The sequence below is a fragment of the Perca flavescens genome, chromosome 20, assembly GCF_004354835.1.
Source record: "Perca flavescens isolate YP-PL-M2 chromosome 20, PFLA_1.0, whole genome shotgun sequence".
In the NCBI taxonomy this organism is placed as follows: domain Eukaryota; kingdom Metazoa; phylum Chordata; class Actinopteri; order Perciformes; family Percidae; genus Perca; species Perca flavescens.
This window is the reverse complement of record NC_041350.1, coordinates 25592066-25612667: the sequence shown is the minus strand read 5'-3', so window position 1 is coordinate 25612667 and position 20602 is coordinate 25592066. Positions and strand designations below refer to the sequence as shown.

At 40.9% G+C, this 20602-nt stretch overlaps 1 protein-coding gene across 5 annotated transcripts in view; it reads right to left on the bottom strand.

Moving 5' to 3' along the window:
• The window catches only part of smoc1 (SPARC related modular calcium binding 1), a 66888-nt gene that overhangs the window by 21361 nt on the left and 24925 nt on the right, over positions 1-20602 (bottom strand). For 4 of the 5 annotated variants that reach the window (XM_028566419.1, XM_028566416.1, XM_028566420.1 and 1 more), the window contains exons 4-9: positions 19247-19359; positions 18574-18673; positions 14970-15017; positions 10862-10951; positions 9313-9393; positions 2048-2240 (exon numbers count right to left, since the gene is read on the bottom strand). In XM_028566419.1, coding sequence (XP_028422220.1) covers positions 2048-2240; positions 9313-9393; positions 10862-10951; positions 14970-15017; positions 18574-18673; positions 19247-19359 — 625 coding nt within the window. The remainder of the gene's footprint in view (positions 1-2047; positions 2241-9312; positions 9394-10861; positions 10952-14969; positions 15018-18573; positions 18674-19246; positions 19360-20602) is intronic. The other variant, XM_028566421.1, reaches the window with a different exon arrangement.

Here is a 20602-nt window from a genome sequence, read left to right as displayed (position 1 = left end):
AATGCAGAAGTGCCGTTCACCCTGTTACGAGTTGATGAACCACTGAAACGATTTTGGAAACATTATTTTAAGTTACAAAAAGTTCTCTAGTGTTGCTTTAACTAAACATTACTTCTTCATTACTTCATCATGTTTGTGGCCCTTCAATTAAAGTACTGACCTGCTCCATCTTTAACATTGATAAATAAGATATGATTAATGGTGGCATATGCCCCAATCTTTGTGACCCCCCTCAAATAAAATAAAAATGTCAAGACATTTCTTGTGTTCAGATACTTAGAAGTTAGTAAAAAGTAAAATTCATAAATATCTAGGGCTGGGCATCGTTCAAAATCTTTCGATCCGGTGCCAATTTTGATACCTCAGGTTCGATGCTGGCTCCTTAACGATACTTTTTTCGATACCATATGTTTTAAAATCCATTTCAACATCAACAAAAATACATTAAACACAAAACTTTTATTTTCCACCTTAATTGTAAATCAAAACAGTTATCAAAATAAAAACAATTCCACTGATCACTCAGATTAACAATAAAACTGGTTGTGCTTTTGGATAGGGGTGTGCCAGTCAGATACTCAGGATTGGTATAAATCCCAACTTTAAAAATTAACAAAAAAGAGAAACCTTTTTGTCACAACATGAACATATTATAAATAATAAATAAACAAATGACATTGTGTACAGGCTAATCTTGAACTAACTAAAAAGCAAAGGAATGTAAACAACAAATACTTTTTAGTGCAAACTGCATAATGACACAAACCTTTAACAATAAACTTGGTGACTGCCCTGTTGTCAACATTGAACTAATGGAGAGCTAACTTAAAGGACAATTCCGGCGCAAAATGAACCTAGGGGTTAATAACACGTGATTACCGAGTCGACCGTTCTCTGGGATATGTTTTCATGCTAATAAAATGTGTCTCTAGCTTGAAACAAGCTAGCACAAACCGCTGATTAGCTTGTAAAGCTATTCGTCGGGGCATGGGTAAAGTAAAAAGAAATCGCTATTTCTATACCACTATCAAGGCTCAAAATAGCACCACACTTCAACGGTAGGATAATGAGGGTCCCTACATGTAAACCAAAGCAGTGAGACCTTTGTAAGTGTACAGACAGTTTATTAAAAAGATAGATTATAAAGACAGTAGCGTTCACGTATACAAGCAGGCGTCCTCTTGGGAACACGGTCATGACCAGTCGAACGACGAACACCGTGCAACCAGTAACATAGCTCAAACTCGACGTTATACTGTCATTTTGCCAACCCATTTAATTTTATGCCACCATTAATCATATCTTATTTATCAGTGTTAAAGATGGAGCAGGTCAGCACTTTATTTGAAGGGCCACAAACCTAACTTAAAATAACGTTTCCAAAATCGTTTTAGTGGTTCATCAACTCGTAACTACTACATTCATGAATGCATGCTTTTTTCATGCAGGAATTAAAGATAATTCATGTACCATTATTATAAAGTGTTACCCAATTACATTTGCTACAGATATCCATGCCCCCCTTTAGGGTAATTCTAATTTGTTGATCCCTTGTTTATCGAGCGCCATCATCAGGTCAAAATTTAATTCAGTCAGATACTGTGGTTTATGACCAAATGCCTGAACTAATAACATTTCAATCAGCCTCAGCTGCACTTTGTGTTTGATTCTAATTAAATAATGTTAGCGTGCTACCAGCTAAAGCTAAAATATAGAACATGGTAAACATTGTACTTAACATCAGCATGTTTGCATTGTTGCATGCTGACGTTGGAATTTAGCTTGAAGAAACATGCTCAAGTAAAGCCTTACAGAGCTTTTTTTTTTTTTTTTTTTTTAAACCGTTATTTATCCAGGTAAATTGTTTGAGAATAACTTCTCATTTACAAACATGACCTGGCCAGAGCTGCTAAGGTTGTAGACTCTTACTTATTGTAAACTAAATTCACAGACTTTACTGGTAGAGACACCTCAAAACAAGCCACTGTATTGCCACTTTGGCCGAAAAAAAAATGCTGTAAGTGCTGTTTTTGATAAATGATATTACCTGGTGGATGTTCCAGGAATGGGTCGTCCCGTGTCCACCAGAACACACCAGCAGTAGCCTGTGGACTGGTGGCACTGGACTGGTTTGTAAAGGCCTCCAGGCCCACAGTCAGGGATGAAAATGGCCTCGCGAGGATTCTGCCGAGCCTCGTCCAGTGTGCTCTGTCGCTCCTGGTCACAAGAGGGAACTTTCTCTAAAACCGTGAGAAACACACTCAATACAGAGGCACCACAATCGGGGAAACCAGAAACACACAATAAGATAATCAGTCACAATGTTAAGGGATTGTTGTAGAATAAGTTGAAAGACTGTACATGACCTGGATATCTTACCAAATTCAAGATAATCATGTCACAGCTAAAAAAATTAGCGTTTTAGCAACTAATAAATAAAGTGGTATGTTTCTATACGTGTATTTCACTATTTGAAGTTTGAAATTGCCCATCTTTGTAATTGGCTGTCAACCAATTTTGATTGGCCAGCTACTAAGTTCGGAACCCATCGGCTATTGGTCTGACGACCATTTAGCCTCTGGGGGTGTCTGAGATTGCATTTCGCCTCTTTTGCTCTCCACACAGACTGTTTACCTGTATGAAACCAAAGCCCGCTGAAACGTGATTGGTCAATAATACTCAGACTACAAACGCTTCCGATACCAAAATCTTGTCCCGTTGCCTACAGATTCTGCATTCGATGCAGATATATGTTTATAGAGATTACCCAGCCAATGGCATTCTAAACTATTTATCATTCTTCATGTCACTTTATAGACCAACCGTTGCGTATTTTGGGCTTTCTATTTTTGCTGCTGACTTGGCCGTCATGTCTGTTTTGTTTTGCTGCTGTTTGAAGAGTTACTCTGCACTCTACACACACTGTCTAGCAGAAAAGCGCTGTGTATGGTCAGAAGGGCAACAGAGTTACGTAGGTTTGAGTTGTGAGAGTAGCGACGGAAAACAGGATTGCGAGGTTTTGCATGCAGCAGGAAGCTATTATAGTTTGAGCGTCAGTGCTCAGATAATTTTAACAATGCTTCATGGGCATATGGCCAATGATGCAACTGGAGGTCAGGCATTCTTCACCGCTTTGTTAAACAGTGTTCAATGTCAGGGTGAGGTGTGTTTTCGTTCCATTTGGACAAAGTGGTACACTTACTATGTCTGTTAAACACAACTGACATTTTGAGCATGGCCTTGGAAATACTGTTGTTGACAAAAAATAACTCAACTCAAGGTCCACTTATTAGCTTCTTTTTTTTTGTTTTTACGAAAGAATCTCAGTAAAAAGCTACAACCAGGACATTTGATGGTATCTCTGTGACAACTAAGAAAGCTATTGAAAAAGCAACTGAGTGGATCTTGATTTAAAGATTTATTTTTGTCAAATCTCAGTTTGTGACCACATCATCCAAGGTCGCTTGTTTTCACCAAAAGGACTGGGCGGGCATCAACACTCCTTCAGAAACCTGGCTGCTATCCACCACTTGTGTACCTTGGACACAAACAAAGCTGTATCAACCATTCTGTATCCCGCAGCATCATGTTCGACTGATCCCTTCCATTAAAACCATGACTAGTCCTTCCTCGGGTTGTATCAGGAAGACTTTACCCACCACGATCTGTCACATCTGTTTGGTCAACAACAGCCGCTCGGCCCTCGACAGATGCTCCTGCAACACCTTGTCCCACCAAACTGTATTTACATTCGCATCCATTTAGTCCATCTCTCACTCTTAAGCTAAGTACAACAGAGCTGCATGCTAAAGTTGTAACCATGGCGATGAAGTGTTCTTTTACGGCTCCTGATCCATTCTTCATTTTAAATTCAAGTGCACTGTGAAGCATTGAGCCACAATAAGAGGGTCACGCTAACCGTTTGGAGCCTTTTTGTCATGGCGGTGAGGTATTTTCACATTGTGGAGCTGATAAAAGACATTAGTAGCCATTAGTGCCGGTAGTCTCAGCTCACACAGTTCCAGTAACCAAAGCATAATTAGGACAATATGGCACAGTCGCTGCTTGATTCAAAACAACATCAGGAAAGGAGCTTGTGAAATTGGACATGGGACTAAAATATTCTCTGCCTCACAACAGTGGTGCAGGAAGCATTCACGTCCTTTACTTAAACTGGTCATTATCTATTTCTATATGACATTGAATCAAAGACTGCCTGTGTTTGAAATGGGGTTGCTCCATTATACTCTGGAACGGACGGGTACACGAAGAGCTGTGGACCCTAGAGGCGAAATGTAGATCTCTTTATACTATCCGCACGGACGAGTTCCACACATGCATGGTAGATCGCAACGCTGGCAGTTGTAGCAGAGTGGCTGCGCGGATCCGCGGTCACCAAAAATTGGTGATACGCGGATGTTCCTCCGCGTATTCCCTCTGATGACGACAACAAGTTCAGCATCACCGCTCCCATAAAACCTGTTTCCAGGTGCAGCAAGCTAGCTAAGAAAATAGAACATTTAGCAAAAGAGCTGGATATTCTTCTCAAGAGTTAGCGTAGACCCAAACAGAGCTAAAAGGAGAGTGAACATTGGAGTATCTTTCGCGGGTTTCCAGAAAACGACTCCAAATTAATGCAAATGTTGCTCCATGCCTGCTTTTTGTGTGAATAGTAATTTTTCTGCTTTTTTTGCTGCCCCCGAAGTGGCCAAGAAAAATCTATCAATGCAAGCAGGGCTTTAAATTTACTTTTTTGATCATCAGCCAACATGGCTAGTAGATTTTTTTTAAGTTACCAGCCAATTCCATTAGCACCAACTTTACTACATAATTTCAGCACCTCTGGTTTGTTTCGCGCCGTTCCATTCGTCTTCTCTGTTTCAGCGTAGCTCGTAACCAGTACCGCACACGCTAGGCACGTAGCCTAGTCATATGACACGTCCCAACGTAGCATTCATGAGAAATGTAGGATAGGTACTACAAGCAATGTTGCCAGATAAAGATTTTCCATTTCCAATCCAAACGCACACAAAACCGCCCAAACTGGCAACACCGACTTCTCGCATTGTTTCTGAAGCCTGCCAACTCAAACGGACACACAATGTTATTTGCTTCATTCATCACCAGTCAAACGGGCTAGTAAACTACAATGTCAATTTAAAACCCTGAGTGCAAGTTTAAAAGAGCACGCACAAATAAAAATAAAAATGTAAAGACTATTTTTGCAGTTTTATGCAGGAAAACGAAGCCTTCAGCTCACCTGAGTCTCTAACTCGCAGTATTTGTATTGACCAACCTGATACTGCATGTCTACCTAATGCTAACACAGCCGAGCACTCGCCACAGCAATCCAAAAACTACATGTCTGACAAAAAGGAGTAAATACACCCCTCAATCCATGGCACACACAAGCACAATACTATTTGATTTTTCAATTTTCGGGAAAATTGATGAGTGCTGCAGAATTTCATGAAGAATGGGACAGACTAATAGTTTCTTTAAGCACAATAGTCCTGCCATCCTCTAAAGTAATGCGTAATAAGGATGGAGATAGCACTGGTGGCAGGTTCTACAGTAGACCTGAGGAGTGTGTGTGTGTGTGTGTCTCTCTGTGTGTCTCTGTGTCTGTGAGATGCGGTGTTCATGCTTCCTGAGCATGTCCGCCAACAGGGAACTAAACGTGTCCCTACACCAAAGACGTTTTTCTGCTGCAACGACTCACACTCAAGTGTTCTTAGCGCTGTGCTGTGGCTCTGGTCCTCGCCAAGGTTCCTTCACATCCAAATTATTTAGCACTGTTTATTATACAGAGGTTACGCTGGCGCCAGGCACTAGGATTCCCAAAAAAGAAATAGTTTTTATACATATAAATGGAAAAAGGCTGGACGCTTGCAATGTAATCCTCTCGGTTTTGTGTGTGTGGAGCTGAAATTCAATCTGCGACTTCTTTGCCTGCCTTGGATATCCGCATTTATTTTTATTTTTGTTTGCTTTTTTTAAATTGTATTCCTCGGAGGACAAGAATGATGAGAAACACAAACCCTCAGAAAACAAATTGTCCTGGAAAAAAAAAACAACCCACACAAGTGGATGTCAGGAACTGTTGTAACAATTTGCTTGTTGTGGTAATTTTTTCTTCAGGGCAAACTGATAATGGACATAGAACGAACATCTGCGGTATCTTTGAGAACAGGCTTGTCCTGTTTTATGCCTTTCACTTTGGCCCTCTTCCTCCAGGCTTCCAACCAAGTGAAACCATTTTTTTCCCCTTCAGATTTCTCAGTTTCTCTCTTTCTCTTCCTTTATCATACACATTGTATAACTCTTTCGATCCCTTCCTCCCACCCCTCTAAGCCTTTGTCTGTCATTCCTTCACTTTCCCTTTCTTTCTCTCTCTGCCTCTCTCTATCCTAATACCTCCTTCTCTGTACCTACCCCCACACCACCCAGCGCTCTCTCCTCTTCACTTCACTCCAATGGCTTTCAGCTGTGGGCTAATCACTGCAATATTGTCTCTAGCAGGCCTTCTCTGCAGTTAAAATAGCGAAAGTGTTAGTAATAGGGGAACTCTGTGAGTAGGTATGTAGGGGCATGTGTCTGTGTTTATGACCCGGAGTGCAACAAAACCAGAGATGATGGAGCGTTCACCCATAAAATGGATACGTAATTCTCAACACAATCGTGTTACTTTTCAACACAATCGTTGGCATGTTGGGTCTCAGCGTGTTACTGTCATAGCTTATCATGCTGGAGAGTAAAACACAAAGTCGTGCTGCTCCTCAAACTACACATGCAAATGAGATTAAAAGAAACAAAATCCCTTTAAGGATGCAGATTTTTATACAAAATCATGGCGTTAGACGATGTGATCGCATTATATCCCTTCAACATTTTGTGTTTCTTTTGTTCGCCCCGCCGCAAGGGGCGGGAGTTAGCGAGTTTCTGGTCCTGCACACACTTTTATAAATGAGCTGCACGACAGAGTGCTTCCCCCCCTTACGACATGGGAACAACAGCATGTCAAAGTCTGGCAGCGAAGCATCCTTTTGAAAAATGGACTTTGCATCGCCTTGCCTAAGCAAACACGTTTCACTAACATGATCTCCGCATCGCTCTAAATCATAATTATGGGGTATCCAGAGAGAAGGCCAGTAAATGAATAACGTGGTTCATGTGCACACAGGAGGGCAGCGTTCTCAGCACTCAGGTTTTCCAGCGTGTCGGGAAAAGAAGACAGAGAGTTTAAATAGTGAAGATTTGTTGCACCGTCGCTTGTTTGTTTTATCGAACCAATAGTCCAAAGCCCAAAGATATTCAGTTTGACAAATGAAAAGCAACAAATCCTGCTGAAACCAGAATCTTTTCATCAATTTTGCTTGAAACATACCGGTAATGGATTATCAAAAATGGTTGCCAATAAATTATCTGTCGATCGGCTAATCGATTTTAATCCACCTATTGTTTCAGCTCTAACTGAACATAATCCAAGAAGAGCCGGGTAACGTGAAAGTTTTTTGGATTTGAATGTTATGAAATCAGTGGAGGTTGGAAAGAAAGTAACTGGGGAGCAGAGAAGAAAAGGACAGAAAAAGAATGATTATGTTTGAGTTTATCTTCTGTTGGATGTAAAATGTGAATATTTGACATAACTGCTGTAGTTTCTACAGCTATCCAAAAGTTATTTTCTAAAATGTAGTGGACATATTGTATACGTTATATATTGAGGTCTACCGAAATGAAAATGCCAAAGTACAAGAACATCACAACTCTAGTGCCGTACTTGAGTTGTCCTTTGTTACTTCCAAACTCTGAATCATACACACACAAACACATTTCAGGACATTTTCATGTACAGTACGCATGTTCATTCACACGTGTGAATATGCATGCGTACTGTACATGAAAATGTGTGTTTAAAAAGGAGATCCAATGCCTGTTTTTCACTCACAAATACAGGCATTGGATCTCCTTTCTTAAACACACACACACACACACATACACACTGTATGCAATCACATGCAGCTGTAGTTGCAGATGCACACATCGCTCATGTCTCAAACGTGATGACATCTCCCCCTTAGTCGGCCTTGTCTCTTGTACTTTGAGGACACCGGATGCTAATTGGAAACAGGAAGCTGGTGTTTCCACAGAAGTTTCAAAGAGCTGTCACCGTGAATCTCTCTCATCTAAAATACAATCCTCAATGCTGCCCTGACCGCAGTTTCCCCTGCCACATCGCCATCATTCAAAATACTCGGAAACTCCATATTACAATCAAGCTGTTGGTGTGCTCTATTGGGTGGGAGAGAGCACCAACCTCGCTCCCGTAACATTTGGTAGTCTCTCTAATTTGATCATAGCTTTTTGATGCCGGGGACACGGAATTTGGTTGAAAATCTGTTTTAATGAATATGCTTCATTTTCAAACCCTGTGTATCTTCAGCAAACATCAGTCCAATTCAAAATGGTTAACTACAGTATGGGGCATTACAACTCTCAACTGAACCACCTCAGTGGCAAGCTAGAAGACATTACTTAAGCACTGAACAATGACTTGAATAAATGAAAATAAATAAAACAATTGAAAGCACATTTTGCAGGCTATTTGATAAAAGGCAAACATCCGTCCCATATGTCAGCTAACCAATATATTCATTCACACACTCCCACCACCACCACATTCGCCCGTTGCATTGCTGCAGGAGCGTGAAAGGCGTCCAGATGCCCGGAGGGTAGTGAACATGTTGAGGCGTAATTGAAAAGGAGACAGAGAAAGCTAAACAAATTACACCAAAGGAAAGAAACCAAAAAAAGGGCTGTCTTCAAACTGGAAATGTTTTACATTTCATCTGAAACCGGTGGCTTTGAAACCAGTTCCCCCGGAGACCAGTTGATACTTTCGGAGTGTTCACTTTATTTAGGGTTTGAGCTACTTCTCTTTTCATCTTAAGATCAATATGTGGCTAATAGTTGTATCCTGGAAACAGTGCGTGGGTGATATTTGAGTAGGTGGTTGCACAGGGAGGAGAGGTGGGTTTATCAGTGGTATGGTCAAGGATGCGATCCCTCGCTCGCTTCCCACGCGCAACAACTACCACTTGTGTATGTGCTATATCGTTTTTTTTACCGTCATCGCAATATCAACTGGTGCAATAAACGCATCGCAAAAGGCTGCGACACAGTGCGAAAGACACTGAGATTTTTTTGTGTTAGTTAAAAGAAAATTTCAGTAGAAAACTACACTTCATACGCATATTAAGGAAGAATATATGCGTGAAGTTCTCAGAATAAGGAGGGGTTTCTTTGTCTCACCTTGCTTCCTGGAAGCGGAGCTGTTCTGCTTATTCTCCTTACAAACAAGCTGTTTAATCCACAGCGTTGGAGCAGTTATCTCTGCAATGACAGGAAGACAAAGTACAGATCAATAACATCCATACGTGTCACACACAGAAGTACGCCGATGACACAGCCATCGTTGGGTGTATCGAGGTGATAAACTGATCAGGCGGGACAGCTCCGTGGTCGGCATGAAGCTGGACTCACTGGTGACGGTGGCAGAGAGGAGGACAGTGGACAAACTGCTGGACATTACTGGCAATGGCAGCCGCCCCCTGCACACCGTCATCAGCAACCAGAGGAGCCTGTTCAGTGGAAGGCTGCTCCTTCCCAAGTGGAGGACCAACAGACTTTGTCCCTCGTGCCATCATACTCTACAAATCCTTACTCGGGGGGGAAGGGGGAAATAGGGTAAAGAGGACAGAACAGGAAGGAAGGGAAGGAGTGGTAGCCACTCACTTATTCACTGTGCAATTAATTAATAATCTACTCACATACATACCTGCACCCTCTAACTGCTCTTAACTGCTAATTTATGCTAAATGTCATTTATTCACTGTATAATATCACAATGCCATACACAGTTGTATATATTTCTTTATTTATCTGTTTTTTTTTTTTTACTTTTTGTTAACTTCCTATATTTAGCTAAAAGTTTATTGTTATTCTTATACTGTATTTTCTATACTGTATTTTTTATACCTCTTTATTTAAGAGTAAGTGTTGAAATGAAATCTGCTGCTGGAAATCTAAACTAAAAAAACTAATTTCCTCGCAGGAGTCATCCCAAAAGGATCAATTAAAGAGAAGTCTAATTCTACTTTTAGATGATCTCAACAGAATGTACCACAGCCAAGCTTCATTGAACCTCGTCCGCCATGCCAGATCCAACAGTAGCTGCATATTTCAAACACTTGCGCAGCCAAGCTTTCCCCACAAAACCCAAATTAAAATTGCATCCGAGATCCCAGTGTTTTCCAAAAATATCAAATATGTCATCTGGTATTTTTTGACAGCTGGAGTTTTCCATTTAATTAAGGCTGCAACTAACGATTATTTTCATTGTCGATTCTTTTCTCGATTAATCGGTTAGTTGTTTGGTCTATAAAATGTCAGAAAATGGTGAAAAATGTCAATCAGGGTTTCCCAAAGCCCAACATGACATTCTCAAATGTCATGTTTTGTCCACAACTCAAAGATATTCAGTTTACTGTCACAGAGGAGAGAAGAACCTAGAACAATATTCACATTTTAGAAGCTTGAATCAGAATACGTTGTCTTTTTTTCTCAAAAGAATGACTCAAACCAATTCATTAATTATCAAAATAGTTGGCGATTCTTTTTAGTTCAGACACTTTATTAATCCCAATGGGCAGTTAATTAATTTGCAGCTTCCCGGTCCATACAGTCAGTTCCAACCAACACTCCCCAAACAATAGTTTGTAAAAACTTTAAAGATCAACGGCTTAAAAGTGCAAAATCGATCTTAGCACCGTGTTACAGGAGGAGGTTAGAGGAGACTTACCATCACCCTCAGGGGGGACGTGAGTCTCCATGGTGGGTGTGGGCTTGGAGCCATCGTCTGGGTTGAGGGTGAGAAAGAAACGGAAAGAGACTACCATTATTGAGGTTAATACAATCTACTCTCCAGAACTGTTGAATGGTTGGGATTTGCACATGGCCCGGCCAAGACAGATAGAAAGACAGACAGAGAAGAGACAGATTGAATGATAGAAGAAGAAGAACAGCCACCCACATGTGGCTTTACATCTCTCTCACACATCAACGAACCAACTCCTCACACTGACACTCTTAACATGATCAAGCTGCACATTTAGCACACTCCCTCACCATCGTACTGTACACACATACACACACACGCACGCACGCACGCACACACACGCACACATGCACACACACGCTTAGATACACTCACATGAGGAGACCCTCCCCACTCAGTGCAGTGCAGGTGTAGCAACTAATCCAAACACCGAGGTGAACGGACCTCTGAACAATTGGAGTGTGAACTTCATTATTCTTGATTGTCAAAATAACACGGTGCCAATGTGCGGTCCGTCGTTCGATTGGTTGGTCCACCCGAAACGCTGGTCCGCTAATCTCAACAAATAGCCAGACCGCGCTGACATTTGGCAGTGATACTGATGGTCTCCTGAGCACTTTGGCGATGGTCTGACCGTTATTCTGGCTCCATCGTCGCATCAAAAATCGCTCTTAACTCACGCATTGGTCCGCGATTGTCCCCCCATTCCTCTATCGCCACGATCAACTATTTGTAGGTCATGGCTCCATTTGTACAGTATAAATATAAAATAATTTCGGCTTCATCCATCCATCTTCATCTGCTTATCCTGGGTCGGGCGGCAGAGGGCAACAGCAGGGCACCCCAAACTTCCCTTTCCCGAGCCACTGAACCAGCTCTGACTGGGGGATCCCGAGGTGTTCCCAGGCCAGGGCGGATATATAATCTCTCCACCTAGTCCTGGGTCTTCCCCGAGGCCTCGTCCCAGCTGAAAGTGCCTGGATCACCTCCCTAGGGAGGCGCCCAGGGGGCATCCTTACCAGATGCCCAAACCACCTCAGCTGGCTCCTTTCTACGCAAAGGAGCTTTCCAAGCTTTTCTCAGCTGCCCTTACAAAGTATGTACTGTTGCATGCAGTATGGATACAACTTTGACCCTCTTGCTCATATATGCTGCGCAAAGGATTGTGGGTCAGAAAGGCCAGAAAAGCATGCTGGCTTGCATACTGCAAAATTTGACAGGATGCAGTAGGACACTCCTGGTATTTTTTTGGCATACTGTATTTGACATACTATGTATGGGGACATAATCCATCTTTCTCTGGCATACTAAATGCTAAGTAGTATATCAGGTAAACTTCCAGGTTTGTTCCTCGCACATGCAGCATTAGATCAATATTGACTCTTAAAAAAAAAGCACCGACAAGCGTTCTAACAGTAATATAGGGTTTCTCAGTTGGATTTGGCCACATGCGAACCATATAACTTAATAACCACATAGTGTATAGCCACTAGCATTATTAAAGATTACTGTATCATCATATTATGACTATTCAGCTAAATTAAACTAGATGAAAACTCTGTGTTTTCTTAAACGCTGAATGCTGTAAGTATTTAGAATTTTCAAACATTTTTCAAAGTTTAAAAATTCTGAATCTCCTTTTGGCAGCCAAAACTGTTTTAAAAGTTATTATGAAGTGATATTTGGTACTCTCAATCTTAAAATATGTATCACTGGAATCTCATATTGATCAAAAATGATGTGGTTACAAACAATGGTGAACAGCATAATCTCACTCTCCTAACATTTTTCACAGTTAGAATACAGTTCGATAAAGAAAATACCTACATAAAAGCAGAATTTATAAATACATTCCTTTGTACTTTCGGTTAAATTTTTCAGTTACTATCTTTTTATTCCCCAGTGCAGTCTAAATAACATATTCTGACCTGTTTAAGAAAGTGATAAGTTGTAATGGCTCTTACTGTGTAGAAAGCTGTGAATTCAGCTCCCTAGAATACTCACCCATGTGCAGTTTTGTAGCTTCTGGAACATTCCTTAGGAAATAATTTGATCAAAAGCAAACCACAGACAACTGGAGTCCTTCTACAAACACTAAAGTAAATCCTTTTCTCAGAGGGATTGACAGCAACCTGACCTGATCTGGTCAAACTGTGAATAAAATACAACAGTTACTACGTTGGTCTCAAACAAGTGCAAACCTGGGTCAAACACTAGTCCGAAAGATGCACCAGTATTTCTTTGGTTTCTTGATTACACTTTACTTGAAGGTATCTACATACGAGTGACATGACAGTGTCATGAACGTGTCATTAACATTATAAACAAGTCATAAACGTTTATGACATAACGTCATTCGGTTTTTGTCATGACAAGTTAGGGTTAGGGTCCATGTGTCATGACGGTGTCATGTCACTCTTATGTAGATACCTTCAAGTAAAGTGTTACAGATTTATTTTCATTTCTTTTTTTTACACTTTCTTAACTTTCCAAATGTAATGAGGATTAGGGCTGTCCTCGACTAAAGAAATTCTTAGTCGACTAACACTTATACAATTTTGTCGACTAATCGGTTAGTTGATTTAATTAACAGAGCTGTGCGCTTTGAGAGGTGGTTAAGACTAGAAAAGCACAATATAAATGTAGTTAATTAACCATCTGTAAAACTGAGTTTCTCCACAATGAATCCTGCAAAAGCACCACTTTAAATCTTCTGTTTACCATAAATGTGCTCAGAAGTTTGTTAGAAATAAGTAATTAAGCATGAATAAGCATAAAAAATGACTTATCGACTAAAGAAATCTTAGTCGACTAAGACCAAAACGACCGATTAGTCGACTAATCGACTAAGAGGTGGCAGCCCTACTAAGGATACTGAACAAATTCTGTAACTTACAGTATTTGTCAGTTACTGTTTGATCCAGGTCTGGACTGTGAGCTACAAACTGGGAGGGGAGAAAAACAATTAATGGAAGCATCGACAGCAAACCCCTATCTCGACTATCCCCTCCCCAACAGCTCTCTACTGTGTATCACCGCCCTCGGGGCTGGAAAAAAACTTAAGGGCTTTATAATAGAGAAACCCTGAGAGACACCCCATCTTTCCTCAGTTTAAAAAAAAAACAACATACAATTTTTTTATTTTTGTTGAGATTTCTGAAGCAGAGCAGCTGTTCTTCTATGATGCAAGCATGCAAATCTTTGCATTATGCGTCGGAATCAGACAACAAGGGGCCGCAAAGCGATATTTACTGAATATCGAGTACAGCCTCTTTTAAAGTACCAAAAGTAAAAGTACTCAGAATGGGTCCGAATAATGCATATTATATTACTGGATTGTAGTTATTGATGCATTAATGTGTTCATAATTTTATTGTAGAAGCTGCTAAAGGTGGGGCCTGAGTTTTTATCTAAATCTATAACAATACAGCTTAAATTCATTTGTTGATTATATTTTGTACTGGGCATCTGAATTTGCAAAGTAACTACTGCAGTAACTAAGGGTGTCAAATAAATGTAGCGGAGTATAAATATAAAGTAGCATTGAATGGAAATACTCAAGTGAAGTACCTCAAACTTGTACTTAAGTTCAGTACTTCAGTAATGTACTTAAGTTACTTTCCATCACTGGTTTTACTTAAATACTTTAATAACTTTGATGAAACTTGAGGACAACTGTAGAAATACTAGTCATTTATCATTTTTGGCATATTTTACAGTTTCAGCAGATGCAATATTTACAAAGACATAACTGGAGCAAAACCAGTGATGTTTTTGTAGCGTACAGTATTGTCACTGAGGCATTTACTGAAGGAATCCCTGAGGATTAGTTAGGTTGTAGTATCTCTATTTATTCTTTAAATATAAAGACCATTTTAATTCAAATCCCCTTTACAAGTGAAAACATCAGCCGTGTACCTTTGTGCCCTGCACAAATACAGACTTTGCACAGATTAGATGGAACAAAATCAGGTCAAAAGAGATTTTGCTCTCTCTCTGCCTCTTCCATACAAATACAAACTCTCACACGCATGCGCACACACACACAAACTTACAGCAGATCTCAACTCACCTTTTCTACCAGAGTTCGGTGGCCCGGGTGGTCTATCGGTTACTGACCCTGTAAAGAAAAAAGAAAAAAAAACACATGTACAAAGACTAGACAGCAGCAACAACTCCTGGGGAACATTTAGAGAATTGGATTCCAAAATGATGTTCATCCATCCTAGAAATGTAGAATATCCACATTACTGCAAATACATTATTTTGCAAGAGCTTGAGTCACTTAATAGCTATTTCATGATTTGGGATTCAACGTGATTGTTCCAACTTAACACAGGCCAACAGAAAAACACCACTCCCACATCTCACCCAACCCCCAGATGTCTTGACTTGGAGTTAGACGCCGACGTTTATTTTTTTTAAGTTTGATGAGTAACATTCTGTTAGTACTGACAGCAGGCATACATTAAACCATTAGGGCTGTTGCATTATCGTAATTCTGACCAATGCAAACCTGAGTGATCTGCACCATCTGTGAAAAAAAATTATATTTAATATATAATTGTAAAAAGTTGCACGTTTCCAGATATCATTCTTGTTTGGTTCATGCAAGTAGTCGGTTTCATGCATGGATGCACGGAGAAAAAGAGCTAAATGAGACCGATTACAATAACAAGGCAAAGGTGAGAAATTTGAAAGTGAAAGCAACTGGAAGGAAATTTACTACCTGACAATCCACTTGTCCCAGCATGAGTTTCCATAAATTCACGGAAGTTTCCTGCAAATGTATGTGAGATGATTGATTTGGGTCGTAGTGTACATGTGCGTCTGAGCATGTCAATGAAGGTTATTTGTTGTCATGTGAGAGGGAAGGAGAGTTGGGCTTGTTCGACTGTGGCAGCTGTTTTATTTTTATTGTGCCCAGATTCTGGTCCCAGTGTCATACATACCTTTGCAAGAAACAAAGAAGATATTGGATCTTATGCAGGACAGAAAGGAGACAGGTAGAGGTTGTGTTGTGCCATAAACTACATTTCAGCTTTTCATTAAGAGTTTATTAAAACCTGTGCATCTGAAATAATTTCTCCCACTGAGTGCTGGGAATTTAACAGTTGTAGAAGTTCAGATCTCACAGCACACCAAATCTCGGTTATTCTTAATATCTGCATGAGATACATGTAAGATTCCCCTTGGAGTAGTGCTCCGATTTATGATTTTTAAATTTTATTTTATTGATTAATCTGCTGATTTTCTGCTAGATAGTCTATATCAAAAGTAGTGAAAAAACAGCCATCACAACTTCACAGAGCCCAAAGTGATGTCTTCAGAGTGGTTAATTCGTCTTTTTGCGCAGTGGTCCAAAACCCAAAGATATTTTCATTTACTTTCATACATATATGAAAGAAAAGTAGCGTATCCTCACATTTAAGAAGCTTGAACCAGAAGGCGTTTTTACATTTTTGCTTGAAAAATGACTGAAAGAATTGATCAATAATCGAAATAGTTGCCAGTTAAGTTCTTTCGATTGACTAATAAATCCATTTATTTGGCAGCCAGTGTCTTGATGGGCAATTAAAAAAAAAGCCATATTCTAAGAAAACAGGCTGCGTTTAATTTTCGGACCAAAATAATTTCAATATAATCGCCGCCATCAGTGGATTGATTGACAGAGGCATAAAGTAGTAGTAAGTAAATCCGTGTGAAGCGTTGGCGTATACGTAATTCAAGTCTGGTCCCTACATTTTTTCCATCGACCAGTGCATATTGGATGCACATTGTTGGGATAAAGCCTGACATCTGGCCCATCTCTCCACGCAGCAGATGTCCTTCACCTCTCGCTACCTCCGCTAAGTCGGGGCTAAGCAATGCCCAGGACGGTTCACAGAAATACAAACAAGCCAGAGTGTTTTTTCCCCCCTATCCCAGAATAGATAGGTGGTGCAGCCAAACTATACTCCAGTACGGGCTAGTGCTGACTCGTGCCGTGGTGATTGGTCTGGCAATGCAAGACTAACCTATCGCAAGCCATCTTAACAGTGGTCACCTCTGAAGGAAAGGAGAGCTGCAGAATCCAAAATGGAAGAAGCTATCGTTATCCTTGAGCTGCTGAAGTATAATCTGCACAAACCGCATGCTTCAGTCATAAGACGGGACTAGACGGTACAATGAACTGCGTTAACTTGCTGTCCTGTTAGCGACAGAGACCGCAAAGTGGTTACTTTGCCGTGAAGCCTCCAGCGGCATCGTTTTCGAATGGACACACAACAGAATTTGCCGTGCCACTTTCTGGCGTGACAGTACACTTAGGCACACCAGCAAGATTTAGAAAATCCCTGAGCAAGTCCCCAAATACCTGAACACAGCGGGGTCATTCTCTAGATACAATGAATTGTTTTGTCATAAAAAAAGCTTTATCTGCAAAAACAAACAATTGTATAAAAAAATAACTTGACTCTGCACTTCTATGCTTTAGTACAGTGTGCATTCACAAATGGGAAAAGCAGTGTAGTTTTCTTGTTGAATTTGTGAAATTTACTGTTTCTGGCCAAAGGAATGAAACTCAGCAGGTGCCAAGGGGAACCATACAGGTGATTAGTGGCAAAAGTGGGAAATACGGAGAAAAGAGAAGGCAGAGAAGATTGAGGCAGAGAGAGTACGATGAGGAAATGGAGAGAGGAAAAGACCGAGAGAGAGTGGGAAGCCTCTTGCCGTATGTTGAGCAGCTCTCACCACACTCTCCACACAAAATTTGCACCACATGCTCTAGTGGCTGTGCAATCCAATTCTGTCAAAGACCCCTGTGTATTATCTTCTGAGGGAAAATGATGGTGATTATCATAAAGTGTTCCCATCCAGGATGAGTGTGCAGAGCCACGATATCTCTCTCTCTCTCTCTCTCTCTCTCTCTCTCTCTCTCTCTCTCTCTCTCTCTCTCTCTCCCCCCTCCGGCCTCCTGAGAGCAGTTAGTTGAGGGGGAGGGAGGGCTGGGAGGCCCCCTGGATGTATGGCCATTAGCCTTCTCGATGACCTTGCACCTGCTATACGCCTTGTGACAGCTAATACACATGTGCCCAAAGTATGGCAAGACAGAGCCTCTTTAACTGTAACCCCAAGGCTGTGTTCACTCTTTATCCTGCCTCAGCAAAGTTATTTATGTCAGATGTAGGGTCAGTTCACTGATAATTTACTCAATTTAGGTTGTACCTTGAATGTACTATATATTTTCTTCTCAATCTTCTCTTAGGTAAGAAACTAAAGCCAATGAATGACATTTTTGGTTTTTGAATAATGAAAAAATATTTGGCTCGAACCCCGGAGGCTTCCAAGCACTCTTGGCTCCAAGATCCTACAAATGCATCCACCATTGAAAAAAAAACAACCTTAAAATGCTTGTTATGCTACTTCTCCACCCTAATAAAGAATTGTCGGGAAACATCCAACCCATCTACTGGAGCTTTAGTCATACAACCTGTTAAACATTACTCTGAAGTTGAGTTGCCCTGGTTGCACAAATAAGTAATACTTCATTAATGTGCACAGAACTAAAAGAAGGACCTTCAAGCTGTGTTGCAAACCTTGTACGGGACAAATGTTTTAGGATTATTTTGAAAAACTCTGGGCGTTTCATCCACAGGTTGACAGGCTGGTCCCCCCCCGCCCCATGCCCCCAGTACCTGAACACACCGGGGTCCTGTTGTGCACAGAGGAGCCACTCACTGGCTTGCCGTCACTGGTGACACACCAGCAGTAACCTGTCAAAGTATGGCACTGGACCTGCAGAGGCAAAAAGGTAAACCACACCAATAGCTTTGTAATGTACATGGTTGTTGTTAGGGTAAATATAGCAAAAAGATGAAGAGTACAATCAAATGTTTCTGTCAGCGACGTGAAACTGATCTCTTGTCTATGTGAATAGGGCTGGGTATTGTTTCAAAAGTTTTCTATACCTGTACCGATACTAATACCGGGATTTTCATACCGGTTCCAGCTCCGACTAGGTGAGCCTCTGTGTAACGTAGAGTTTTCCCTGTGATTCTTTTCGACGTGTACTGTTAGACAGCCAATCACAGCATTGTTAGGTCTTGGTAGAAGCATGCTGCATGCTTATTGGCTCACTGACGCTGAAGAGATTTACTCCTTGGGTACTGACATTTGGTATTCAACGACAAGGCATTTTTCGATACTCAATGCTAAGGAAGCAATTCAGTCGGTGCCTAAAAAGTATCTAATTCGGTACCCAGCCTTAGATGTGAAGGAGAGGGTTCACAAGAACTTGAGAGAAAGTGAAAGCAAGAGCAGAGTGAAAAACATGAAGGGGAAAACATATGTGGAGGAAGCAAGACAGACCTGCGCAAATGTTCCATCCTCGTTGCATTCTGGGATGAACATGGTGTCCTGAGGTCTCCTGCCTTGCTCCAGAGCCTGGTTCCTCTCGACGCGACACTTGGACTGCCCTGCATCTGTAACAGATTGACAGGACAGCCTGCTCTCATACACTGTGTGCAAACCTCCAGCATTGGTGCTGTTGTTTTTAGTTTTTTTTTACTGAAGACGTGTGTTCTTTGTCCTCAACACTGTTCACACCTGGGAGCTGAACAGTACAACCACAGTTTAATACTGTTGGCCACAAAGAACAGTACAACCACAGTTTACTACTGTTGGCCACAAAGAACAGTACAAAGAACAGTACAACCACGGTTTACTACTTTAGGGTACCTTTTTTAAATAGATGTACGGTAAGAAAGTTTTTTGTTCCGTCAGAAAAGTTTACAGTTAGTTTAGAGTTATGAGCTGTATTTCCAACCTTAAAGGAGAATTCCGGCCAATTTTTACATTAATCTTGATCGCTATAAACATTGCGTGTACTTTCGACTGAAAAAAACCCGACCCGAATCAGTGCAGGCAACACTGAGGAGCTGCAGCTACGTGTATGAGCTTCCACTGAGCTAAAACGGCAGTTGTCGGGAAAGAGTTTTAGAGTGCCTTTTTTATGCCTCTTAACAGATATAAAATGTAATTAAAATGTCTGTGCGACATGAACGGGGTCCTTACGTGACAACAAGATGCGTTTTCAACTCAGATATTGTTTAAATTCACCTACCTTGGTCCCTGTCTCGATCCTGCCGGTAGCTAGCTTGCCCTGCTAGCCGATAGCCGTTAGCTGTTAGCTGCCGTCCGGTGAGTGTATTCAGCCAGGCTTCTGTGATAATCATTGCCGATAAAAATCCACGGAGCGCTGGTGGTCTGGCACTGTCCTCCAGAGGACAGGTCATGTCACGTCTTGAAGTTTATTCCCCCCTAAAAGCCCCCTGCAGCTTATCCGTGTTGCCTGCACTGATTCGGGTTGTTTTCTTTTTTCAATCGAAAGTACACGCATGTTTATAGCGATCAAGATTAACGTAAAAATTGGCCGGAATTCTCCTTTTAAAGGGTAACTTTGGGTTTTTTCAACCTGTTTTTGTGTGTAAGTGACTGTTTGGAACAAGAATATTTGGCATTGGTCCAGTATTAAGCATAATATTTTTTGCAACGTAATGCAAACTAGAATTTTCAACTTTCGTCCACTAAAAGTGCTGTTTCTGCCACTCACAGGCTCATATTGTTATTCTAGAGAAAGGATCCCTACAGAGAGAGAACCTTTTTTTTAAAAGAGTAAAATCATCTTTGTTTTTCGCTAAACCCACCAGACTCAATTTAAACAAA